This window comes from Triturus cristatus, chromosome 3_2, assembly GCF_964204655.1.
Source record: "Triturus cristatus chromosome 3_2, aTriCri1.1, whole genome shotgun sequence".
NCBI classification, from domain to species: domain Eukaryota; kingdom Metazoa; phylum Chordata; class Amphibia; order Caudata; family Salamandridae; genus Triturus; species Triturus cristatus.
The window spans coordinates 1,198,872,251-1,198,884,405 of NC_140584.1; the positions used below are offsets into that span (position 1 = coordinate 1,198,872,251).

At 48.0% G+C, this 12,155-nt stretch overlaps 1 protein-coding gene across 1 annotated transcript in view; it reads right to left on the reverse strand.

Moving 5' to 3' along the window:
- Nucleotides 1-4,180: 4,180 nt before the first annotated feature.
- The window catches only part of LOC146859437 (adenylate cyclase type 10-like), a 357,025-nt gene continuing 349,050 nt past the window's right edge, over nucleotides 4,181-12,155 (reverse strand). The window contains exon 6 of the mRNA XM_085646984.1: nucleotides 4,181-4,446. Within this exon, the coding sequence (XP_085503110.1) occupies nucleotides 4,237-4,446 (210 nt within the window). The 3' untranslated portion in view covers nucleotides 4,181-4,236. The remainder of the gene's footprint in view (nucleotides 4,447-12,155) is intronic.

Here is a 12,155-nt window from a genome sequence, read left to right on the forward strand (position 1 = left end):
CTGCCAAAACAAAGCAAAACAAAAAACTGCCATGAAAAGTCCAGGTCCAGGCTATATCCTGTCCAGCCATGGATTCTGCCTCCCTCTCCAAACGTAATAGGGGTAAAAATAAAATACCCCATGGCTAAAAGAAGGAAAAATTAACATTTCCCTGGTGCGTAGCGTGACCACCAACACTCCATGTTCAAACATAGATCATTGAAGTCCCTAGAAGGAAACTTAAGCATACAGAGGAACATGCAAAGTGCCCACAAGGCATACAGAGGAAAATGCAAAGTGGCCACAAGGCATACAGAGGAACATGCAAAGTGCCCACAAGGCATACAGAGGAAAATGCAAAGTGGCCACAAGGCATACAGAGGAACATGCAAAGTGCCCACAAGGCATACAGAGGAAAATCCCTGCAGAACAGGGAATATAGTCACAGTGCTCAAACACAGCACCAGGGTAAAAACCCAGGCCCAGCAAGAAACCCGTTAGTACAAGTGTACATAAAGTTACAAAATAACATATGTTTCAGAGTTCTCGAAACTCAACCTGTCACTGACAGATTATGTAAACAGAATTACCTGCAGCAAGCAGGAATGTCTCCCCAGGTATCGCCCTATAAAGGGAAGTTGGAAAGGAAAAGCCAATGGGCATCGTTCGATGAATGGCTCCTACTGGAACGGAAGGTTCTCCCCAAAAAACACTACAAGAAAACCAGGAAACAGTCAGCAGGGTTAAGACTGCGGCACCCCGACCATCTCTAAATCTCTGCAAAGCAGAGCCAGCACCATCCAAAGGTATATCGAAGAGTGGCCTGAACTGCATCTGAAAGCCCTGGAGTGTGCAATCAGGCAGGGCGATGGAGTGCTACCGAAGAGGCTGCTGCCTGACCTACAGAATCAGTAGTGTCGATACCACAAAGAATGATCAAGTCAGCCACCTGTTGGCCATCCTGTACGAATGGGACAAGAACGTTCAGTGTCTCCTCTGGAAGGGAGGGCCCCAGGTGCTCTACCCACTCCCATAATGTATGGGCGAAGCGTCCAAGGACACAAGAGGTATTCAGAGAACGCAGTACTGAAGTAGTGGAGGTGAAAATATGCCTGCCACAGCTATCCAATTTCCTGGCCTCCCTTTCTGGGGGGGGAAGGGGGTTGAGCAGGATGGCATCCCTTTTTGGGTGGCCAAGGTAACCTGCACCACAAAACTATGAGAAGTCCGATGCCTAAGGAGACACTTTGGATCTCCAGGGGCCAGCCGGTGTCTGTGAGAACCAGAATGATCCTCAGGGGCCCCGTTTCAGGCTTAGCCCAGGCCCCCACCAGAATACCATAAAAACCCTAACTAAAAGGAAGCACCGGCTCTACCGATTAGTTCTAAGACTCCAAGTAATGGATCTGTAGTCAATTCCATAGAGGTAGGCGGTACCTACTGTAGAAACCCATATGGGTATAACCGCTAAAGAAGAGCTCCTACTGTACCCAAACTAGGAGATGACAGAAAGCCTAAGGCCGTAGGAAGACTTCAAACCTCTAGTTTAACCTAAGTCAACCAACCAACTAGACTCTATAGGAGGTTAAATTGTATCAGAAATAGGCTGGAAAAACTCTCCATTACCCTCAACCTCATGTTCCCCTGCAGGAGAAGCAGGAGGAAGGGTGGACGCCACCACCGACGGAGCATCTGGCACCGCATCTGACGCCATCTAGCGCTGAAGATGGGGCGCCTCGGCAATGGAGTGGAAAGAAGGTGGAGCATTGAGCGGCACCATCATTGAAGTCCTCAGAACGCACCTTGACGCCAGAGTCAGAGGACCAGACCCCGACGCCGAAGGTCATAATCCCAAAGGGCTGTGCACCAGCATCTGAACTGAATTTGAATCCTGTAGCTGGATTGAATCTGAGGGTGAATCTGCTGGCGTGGGTGTGCACCTCCTTGGGGCTCGAGGGCAATCCAGGAGAAGGTAAAGACCCAAAATAACTATGGAGAGAGTTGGTATATTCTCTCATCTGGGTCAGAGTCAGCCCAGCTCGAGGGTAGGGTTAGAGGCACAGGGTGAACTCATGCTCGGAGTCTTCAACCGAAGACCAGTGGCAGGCCTCATTTGATGAAATCAGTTGACGCTGTGACCTCAATTTCCTGCGTAGAGACTCACCTTTAGATGCTGATGGAGAGTGATGTTCACAGGAAAGGCTCCGGGATCAGACCCGCGGTCAGTCCTTGGAGCGCGAAGAGGACCGAGGCTAAAGCGATGCCTTCAAAGACTGCGACAACTCCTAACAAGAAGATTCATCCGAAGTTCCTTCAGCGCCTTTGGTCGAAGCCGTTGGCATGAGTCACACTCCTCTGAGTCATCGTGCTTTCCTAGCCACCACATACAAATAGAATGGGGGTACGTGGCCAACATTTGCCGTTCACTGGTTCCACAGGGTTTAAACCCCGAGGACAAAAGTCACACTGTTCCTTTCGACAAAAGCATTGGGGGAAGTAAAAAAATGGCCAGAGGAACCACCGATCGGGTCCGTGTTGTAAGCATGGAAAAGAAGAAACTGAAGTCAGTGCGTCGGAGGAGAGCTTATATGGTCTCCGTTGACATCACATCTGGAGGACGACGTTGCTACAGTCGCTTGATGCCCACTACCGACACACAGAGGTTCTGCTGTACAAGAATTTCCAGATCCAGTCTGGTGCCGTGGGAGAATTCTAAGATAAGGAATCTGCGGCTAGATAGCTCTATCACAAAAGATATTTCATGAGCCCCGCTCTTGCCATAATATTCTAATATTGCTAGCAGATGAGGGAAATCTCTGGATTTTATTAAAGACAGAGAGGGGAACATTTTCCTACTGTGTCTATATCTTTTCAGATGTTTTCTATCACACACGAATAGTCTTCTGTATTTCTAATGTTGTTTCTTCTTTTTTTCAGCTTCGCAAGCCTGATCTCAGCGGGCACTGAGGGCGCTCAAGCATCCAGACTCCTGGAAATGTCTGACAAGTCGTCTGCTGAGTCCAAAGAAGTTCTGCTCTTTCTATTGCTGTCTTTCTTCTGATGTAATTCTCCTGTTTCATTCATAAAGTTTAATTTCTTTCTTCAAATCAAGAAAATAAGCTGTTAGTGGGGTCTTCTATACAAAGAGCAAGCGTAACACTGATTGTTGGCTTTGCTCCCATCAACCTGTCATTTGTGACTCAGTGTTTTCTGGGTAGTGTAGTTTTCTGTGCTTCGAGGCTGGTGTAATAAAGGTAGCAAGATAATTCAGCGTATTATTCGCCTCCATTCCTTTACTAAACTAAGAACCTTCTTCCCTGTTCGAGCTGGGCAAGCCTGCATGATGAAATGAATGTAGCGGGACTAGAAACCAACAAAGACATTAAAGTCCCTTTCCTCAGGAGGTTGAGATATCAGGAGCTGCGCTTACCCTCCGCTTTTCACCATGCGTCCCGAGTACATACACAGCGAGGCTCAGTGCTATCATTATTTCACGCAGCGCCGCAAGCCACTTTGCTGCGCTGCGTAGAAGGGAAAGGACAGGAATCCACCATATTTGTCACAACGCGGAGCATTCCTGCCTTTTCCCAGAGCTGGCGCACAATGTGCTGCCCAGCGCCGAAGCAGGCACTCTTGCACCATGGTGAAAGAGTGCCTGCATTGAAGGAGGATTGTTTTTGTGCAGGAAGGTATCCCTCACTGCACAAAAACAATCCTCTGAGACTTTTTCCTCTATGTTGCTCTAGCATGCAGCACACTTAGAAAGAGGAAAAGCAAGGAGTAATAAAGATACGTCTCCTCGCTACGTCTCCACTAGGAAGGCGTAGCATTTTGCGTGTTCCCAGGTCTACCAGTAATGGCAAATCCTGGAATTTCGTCAAAATCTGTGGGTGGATAACTGGGAACACCACGCACCATCCATGGAATGCTTCACTGGGCAGAGTAAACCAACACAGCAGGTTGATCTGAGATTTTACTCTGGATCTATGAAGCCACCCAGGGCCACACACGGTGGCCTTGCGTGGTTCGATAAATCGCATTTCAAGGATTGCGTCACTTTTGCACCGTGCAACGCGGTGCAAAAGCGATGCAACCCTTGATAAATATGTCACCTGTCGAATATGCATCCCTCCCACTTCAGAGGAATGCTCTCACTTTCACTCAAATCACACAGACTCTGAGAGTAGGTTGATAACTTTATTTGATGCCATGTCACTCTGCAGGGTGGCTCCATAAATCGGGCTGTCGTCGCTAGCTTCATTTCATTTTGCCCTGAAACAAATACTCCAGGGAAGCGGTGGAATCCCCTTCCATGACGTCCCCCGGGCGCAGGGCCGGGCGCAGCAGGAACTTGGTCTGGTAGAGGGTCTCCTTGTCCATCTGCGACGCCTCTTCCCAGTCGGGCATGTCCCCGGTGGCTGAGAGCCACGAGTCTGCCACGACCCCCTCCGCCTCGAACCACAGCTCCTGCAACAGGACGCACACAGTCAGAAGCGGCCTCTCCACCCTCCTGGATTTGAGTTTCAATTGAATATATTACATTTGCATAGTAACTGAAAACCATTACAATACAAAATATCGCCCCCCTGGGAACAGCAATTCAGAGACCACCATGAAGGGGACAACAGCTGGACACCTTGGAGCTTCCCTCGTGACGTGTGAGGTCACGTGAGCATCAGCAGATAGAGATTCATTGCATGTTTATTTACCCTCGTGCAAGTCATCTGAAAACCATCAATTGGCATCTGGAGGGACCAGAAAGGTGACAGAAATGAGAAGTGAGGGCACGACGGATGGCGCACCACTGAGGGAAGGAGAGGATTAGGAATGAGGGCACGAGGGATGGAGCATGAGGGATGGAGCACCACTAGGGGTATGAGGGGATTAGGAATGAGGGCACAATGGATGGAGCACCACTGAGGGTATGAGAGGATTAGGAATGAGGGCCTGAGGGATGGAGCAGCACTGAGGCTATAAAAGGATTAGGAATGAGGGCACGAGGAATGGAGAGCCACTGAGTCTATAAATGGATTAGGCATGAGGGCGTGAGGGATGGAGCACCACTGAGGCTATAAAGGATTAGGAATGAGGGCACGAGGGATGAGCACCACTGAGTCTATAAAAGGATTAGGAATGAGGGCACGAGGGATGGAGCACCACTGAGGCTAAAAAAGGATTAGGAATGAGGGCACGAGGGATGGAGCATCACTAGTCTAAAAGGATTAGGAATGAGGGTACGAGGGATGGAGCATCACTGAGGCTATAAAGGATTAGGAGTGAGGGCACGAGGGTTGGAGCACCACTGAGGCTATAAAAGGATTAGGAATGAGGGCGCGAGGGATGGAGCACCACTGAGGCTACAAAAGGATCAAGAATGAGGGCACGAGGGATGGAGCATAACTGAGGCTGTAAAAGGATTAGGAATGAGGGCACGAGGGATGGAGCATCACTGAGGCTATAAAGGATTAGGAATGAGGGCACGAGGGTTGGAGCACCACTGAGGCTATAAAAGGATTAGGAATGAGGGCGCGAGGGATGGACCACCACTGAGGCTAAAAAAGGATTAGGAATGAGGGTACGAGGGATGGAGCATCACTGAGGCTATAAAGGATTAGGAATGAGGGCACAAGGGATGGAGAATCACTGAGGCTATAAAGGATTAGGAATGAGAGCGCAAGGGATGGAGCACCATTGAGGCTATAAAAGGATTAGGAATGAGGGTACGAGGGATGGAGCATCACTGAGGCTATAAAGGATTAGGAATGAGGGCACGAGCGATGGACCATCACTGAGGCTATAAAGGATTAGGAATGAGGGCGCGAGGGATGGAGCACCACTGAGGCTATAGAAGGATTAGGAATGAGGGCACAAGGGATGGAGCACCACTGAGGCTAAAAAAGGATTGGGAATGAGGGCACGAGGGATGGAGCATCACTGCGGCTATAAAAGGATTAGGAATGCGGGCACGAGGGATGGAGCACCACTGAGGGTATAAAGGATTAGGAATGAGAGCACGAGGGATGGAGCATCACTGCGGCTATAAAAGGATTAGGAATGAGGGCACTAGGAATGGAGCATCACTGAGGCTATAAAGGAGTAGGAATGAGGGCGCGAGGGATGGAGCACCATCGAGGCTATATAAGGATTAGGAATGAGGGCGTGAGGGATGGACCACCACTGAGGCTAAAAAAGGATTAGGAATGAGGGCACGAGGGATGGACCACAACTGAGGCTAAAAAAGGATTAGGAATAAGGGTACGAGGGATGGAGCATCACCGAGGCTATAAAGGATTAGGAATGAGGGCACGAGGGATGGAGCATCACTGAGGCTATAAAGGATTAGGAATGAGGGCGCGACGGATGGATCACCATTGAGGCTATAAAAGGATTAGGAATGAGGACACGAGGGATGGAGCATCACTGAGGCTATAGAAGGATTAGGAATGAGGGCACAAGGGATGGAGCACCACTGAGGCTAAAAAAGGATTGGGAATGAGGGCACGAGGGATGGAGCATCACTGCGGCTATAAAAGGATTAGGAATGCGGGCACGAGGGGTGGAGCACCACTGAGGGTATAAATGATTAGGAATGAGAGCACGAGGGATGGAGCATCACTGCGGCTATAAAAGGATTAGGAATGAGGGCACTAGGGGTGGAGCATCACTGAGGCTATAAAGGATTAGGAATGAGGGCGCGAGGGATGGAGCACCATTGAGGCTATAAAAGGATTAGGAATGAGGGCGTGAGGGATGGACCACCACTGAGGCTAAAAAAGGATTAGGAATGAGGGCACGAGGGATGGAGCATCTCTGAGGCTATAAAGGATTAGGAATGAGGGCACGAGTAATGAGGGCACCACTGAAGGTATAAAAGGATTAGGAATGAGGGCATGAGGGATGGAGCATCACTGCGGCTATAAAAGGATTAGGAATGAGGGCGTGAGGGATGGACCACAACTGAGGCTAAAAAAGGATTAGGAATTAGGGCACGAGGGATGGAGCATCTCTGAGACTATAAAGGATTAGGAATGAGGGCACGAGTAATGAGGGCACCACTGAAGGTATAAAAGGATTAGGAATGAGGGCATTAGGGATGGAGCACCACTGCGGCTATCAACGGATTAGGAATGAGGGCACGAGGGATGGAGCACCACTGGGGGTATGAGAGGATGAGGAATGAGGGCATGAGGGATTGAGCATCACTGGGGGTATGAGAGGATTAGGAATGAGGGCACGAGGTATGGAGCACCATTGAGGCTATAAAAGGATTAGGAATGAGGGCCCGAGGGATGGAGCATCACTGAGGCTATAAAGGATTAGGAATGAGGGCGCGACGGATGGATCACCATTGAGGCTATAAAAGGATTAGGAATGAGGACACGAGGGATGGAGCATCACTGAGGCTATAGAAGGATTAGGAATGAGGGCACAAGGGATGGAGCACCACTGAGGCTAAAAAAGGATTGGGAATGAGGGCACGAGGGATGGAGCATCACTGCGGCTATAAAAGGATTAGGAATGCGGGCACGAGGGATGGAGCACCACTGAGGGTATAAATGATTAGGAATGAGAGCACGAGGGATGGAGCATCACTGCGGCTATAAAAGGATTAGGAATGAGGGCACTAGGGGTGGAGCATCACTGAGGCTATAAAGGATTAGGAATGAGGGCGCGAGGGATGGAGCACCATTGAGGCTATAAAAGGATTAGGAATGAGGGCGTGAGGGATGGACCACCACTGAGGCTAAAAAAGGATTAGGAATGAGGGCACGAGGGATGGAGCATCTTTGAGACTATAAAGGATTAGAAATGAGGGCACGAGTAATGAGGGCACCACTGAAGGTATAAAAGGATTAGGAATGAGGGCATTAGGGATGGAGCACCACTGCGGCTATCAACGGATTAGGAATGAGGGCACGAGGGATGGAGCACCACTGGGGGTATGAGAGGATGAGGAATGAGGGCATGAGGGATTGAGCATCACTGGGGGTATGAGAGGATTAGGAATGAGGGCACGAGGTATGGAGCACCATTGAGGCTATAAAAGGATTAGGAATGAGGGCCCGAGGAATGAGAGTACCACTGAGGGTATAAAAGGATTAGGAATGAGGGTGCGAGGGATGGAGCACCACTGAGGCTATAAAAGGATTAGGAATGAGGGCACGAGGGACGGAGCACCACTGAGGCTATAAAAGGATTAGGACTGAAAGCCAGAGGAATGAGAGCACCACTGAGGGTATGAAAGGATTAGGAATGAGGGCACGAGGGATGGAGCACCACTGAGCTATAAAAGGATTAGTAATGCGAGCATGAGGGATGGAGCACCACTGAGGGTATAAAGGATTAGGAATGAGAGCACCACTGAGTCTATATAAGGATTAGGAAAGAGGGCCAGAGGAATGAGGGCACCACTAAGGCTATATTAGGATTAGGAATGAGGGCACGAGGGATGGAGCACCACTGAGGAAATGAGGGGTTTAGGAATGAGGGCACAATGGATGGAGCACCACTGAGGGTATAAGAGGTTTAGAAATGAGGGCACGAGGGACGTAGCATCACTGAGTGTATAAAAGTATTAGGAATGAGGGCCCAAGGAATGAGAGCACTACTGAGTGTATAAAAGGATTAGTAATGAGGGCCAGAGGAATGAGACCACCACTGAGGGTATAAAAGTATTAGGAATGAGGGCCCGAGGAATGAGAGCACCACTGAGGGTATAAAAGGATTAGGAATGAATGTATGAGGGGTGGAGCACTACTGAGGGTATAGAAGGATTATGAATGAATACACGAGGGATGGAGCACCGCTGAGGCTGTGAGAGGATTAGGAATGAGGGCACTAGAGATGGCACACCACCCAGGGTATAAAAGGATTAGGAATGAATGCACGCTGGATGGAACACCACTGAGGGCATGAGAGGATTAGGAATGAGGGCATGAGGGATGGAGCACCGCTGAGGGTATGAAAGGATTAGGAATGAGGGCCCGAGGGATGGAGTAACACTGAGGGCATGAGAGGATTAGGAATGAGGGCACGAGGGATGGAGCACCACTGAGGGTATAAGAGAATTAGGAGGGACGGCATGAGAGATGGTGCACCAATGAGGGCATGAGGGGATTAGTAATGAATACATGAGGAATGGGACACCACTGACGGCATGAGAGGATTAGGAATGAATGCATGAGTGATGGAGCACTGCTGGGGCTGTGAGAGGATTAGGAATGAGGGCACGAGGGATGGCGCACCACCCAGGGTATAAAAGGATTAGGAATGAATGCACGCTGGATGGAACACCACTGAGGGTATGAGAGGATTAGGAATGAGGGCATGAGGGATGGAGCACCGCTGAGGGTATAAAAGGATTAGGAATGAGGGCCCGAGGGATGGAGCACCACTGAGGCTATAAAAGGATTAGGAATGAGGGCGCGAGGAATGGAGCACCACGGAGGCTATAAAAGGATTAGGAATGAGGGCGTGAAGGATGGACCACCACTGAGGCTAAAAAAGGATTAGGAATGAGGGCACGAGGGATTGAGCATCTCTGAGGCTATAAAGGATTAGGAATGAGGGCACGAGTAATGAGGGCACCACTGAAGGTCTAAAAGGATTAGGAATGAGGGCACGAGGGATGGAGCACCACTAAGGCTATAGAAGGATTAGGAATGAGGGCACGAGGGATGGAGCACCACTGAGGCTAAAAAAGGATTAGGAATGAGGGCACGAGGGATTGAGCATCTCTGAGGCTATAAAGGATTAGGAATGAGGGCACGAGTAATGAGGGCACCACTGAAGGTCTAAAAGGATTAGGAATGAGGGCACGAGGGATGGAGCACCACTAAGGCTATAGAAGGATTAGGAATGAGGGCACGAGGGATGGAGCACCACTGAGGCTAAAAAAGGATTAGGAATGAGGGCACGAGGGATGGAGCACCACTGTGGGTATGAGAGGATTAGGAATGAGGGCACGAGGGATGGAGCACCACTGAGGCTATGAAAGGATTAGGAATGATGGTGCGAGGGATGGGGCACCACTGAGTCTATAAAAGGATTAGGACTGAGGGCGCGAGGGATGGAGATCCACTGAGGCTATAAAAGGAGTAGGACTGAAAGCCCGAAGAATGAGAGCACCACTGAGGGTATAAAAGGATTAGGAATGAGGGCACAAGGGATGGAGCACCACTGAGGGTATATAGGATTAGGAATGAGAGCACCACTGAGTCTATACAAGGATTAGGAATGAGGGCGCGAGGAATGAAGGCACCACTAAGGCTATAATAGGATTAGGAATGAGGGTACGAGGGATGGAGCACCACTGAGGGCATGAGGGGATTAGGAATGAGGGCACAAGGGATGGAGCACCACTGAGGCTGTGAGAGGATTAGGAATGAGGGCATGAGGGATGGCGCTCACCCAGGGTATAAAAGGATTAGAAAGGAATGCACGCGGGATGGAACACCACTGAGGGTATAAGAGGTTTAGAAACGAGGGCACGAGGGACGTAGCATCACTGAGTGTATAAAAGGATTAGGAATGAGGGCCCGAGGAATGAGAGCACCACTGAGTGTATAAAAGGATTAGGAATGAGAGCACCACTGAGGGTATAAAAGGATTAGGAATGAGGGCCCGAGGAATGAGAGCACCACTGAGGGTATAAAAGGATAATCTATAACAGCTAGAGTATTAGGTTCGGGTGATGGGTGGGTCAAACATCTTTATGGGGTCCAACGCTCATTAAATAATTTGCCAAGAGGTTTTCTAGGGGGGTCACTCCATATGAGGTCCTATTTGGGACAAGAATGTGGGTTCCTGATCTCAAATGTAAAGGCACAGTGGTGGAAAATAAACCCTTTGATATCAAAGATCGTTTGGCTGCTTTACACGATCTAAATGAACTAAGATCGAAACAAAGCAACGTGTTCCTGAAGCCAACCACTACTGGGGAAAAACCGGCAGTCCCAGCAAGGCCTGTCTGGATCCCAAAAGTTGGGGATCTAGTCAGAGAGAAGATTGCGGACAAGAAGGAATTTGGACCTTCTTACAGAAAACCAGTACCTGTCCTAGCAATCCACAGAACAAGAACAGTATTTCTGCCGCCCCTTGCTGGAAAACAGCAGAAAATATTTGTGTCAATCGACCTCATCAAACCACACTATGTAGCCGATACTAAATAGTAGGCCTCGTGGACTTCGACCAAGTAGCAGACGCCCTCCTCTCACTACTATCCAAGAGGTTCAGACTGAAAGACTCATAACCATCGAGAATTCAGCAGTAAAAGATGAAGGACTAAGAAACAATGCTATGGAACTCATCCCTCTTGAAACTCAAGTAACAGTTCGTCCAGATACACCTGTCTAAACCAATGTAACACGTGATCAACTTGTTCCAGCGATTTCAACGAATCCTGATGCAATTCCAACAATTGACCGAACTGCTTCTGGCTACTTCATTAACTTTGATACGTTTTCTGAGGATCCAAGTGAGCCTGAAATGACGCCAGCCCTAAAAACTTTCAAACAAAAAGTACAAGACTTTTTTCAATTTCTGAAATAGACTTATCTGGTTTCACCATGCATTGAACTATGGATTATTTCTGGAATATTTTTCTTTCTGCTTTGGCTAGCTTTGATAATGACTCTTAGCGTGCATATGAATGGCAGATGCATTTGTTTGGACACTGAAAGTAAACATGTGAACTTACTTTCAAAGCCACACAAATCTTCCCATCGTGAAGCGAGAGACTTGTCAGCAGAGAACATCACAATTTGAAGAAAATTGGTAAGGAGGAAAAGATAGAGAAATATTTTTAAACAAGGACACCTTTAATTATCCTGTCATATGTGTATATATTCACATTCACAGAAATAATTAAAATTAATAAGAACAGAAATGATTAGAAAGAATATATAATAAGGGTAAAAAACTAAACTGAAACGAGTAGTTACTGGTTCGAAAAATCAAGCATAATCAAACTATAACAAATCAACTCTAAATCAAATAAAATAATTATAAATATAAAAAGCCGCCACAATTACACCCCATGTGTGCAAAAAACAGAGTTATTTTATTTGATTTAGAGTTGATTTGTTATAGTTTGATTATGCTTACGTTTTTGACCCTTATTATATATTCTTTCTAATCATTTCTGTTCTTATTAATTTTAATTATTTCTGTACATA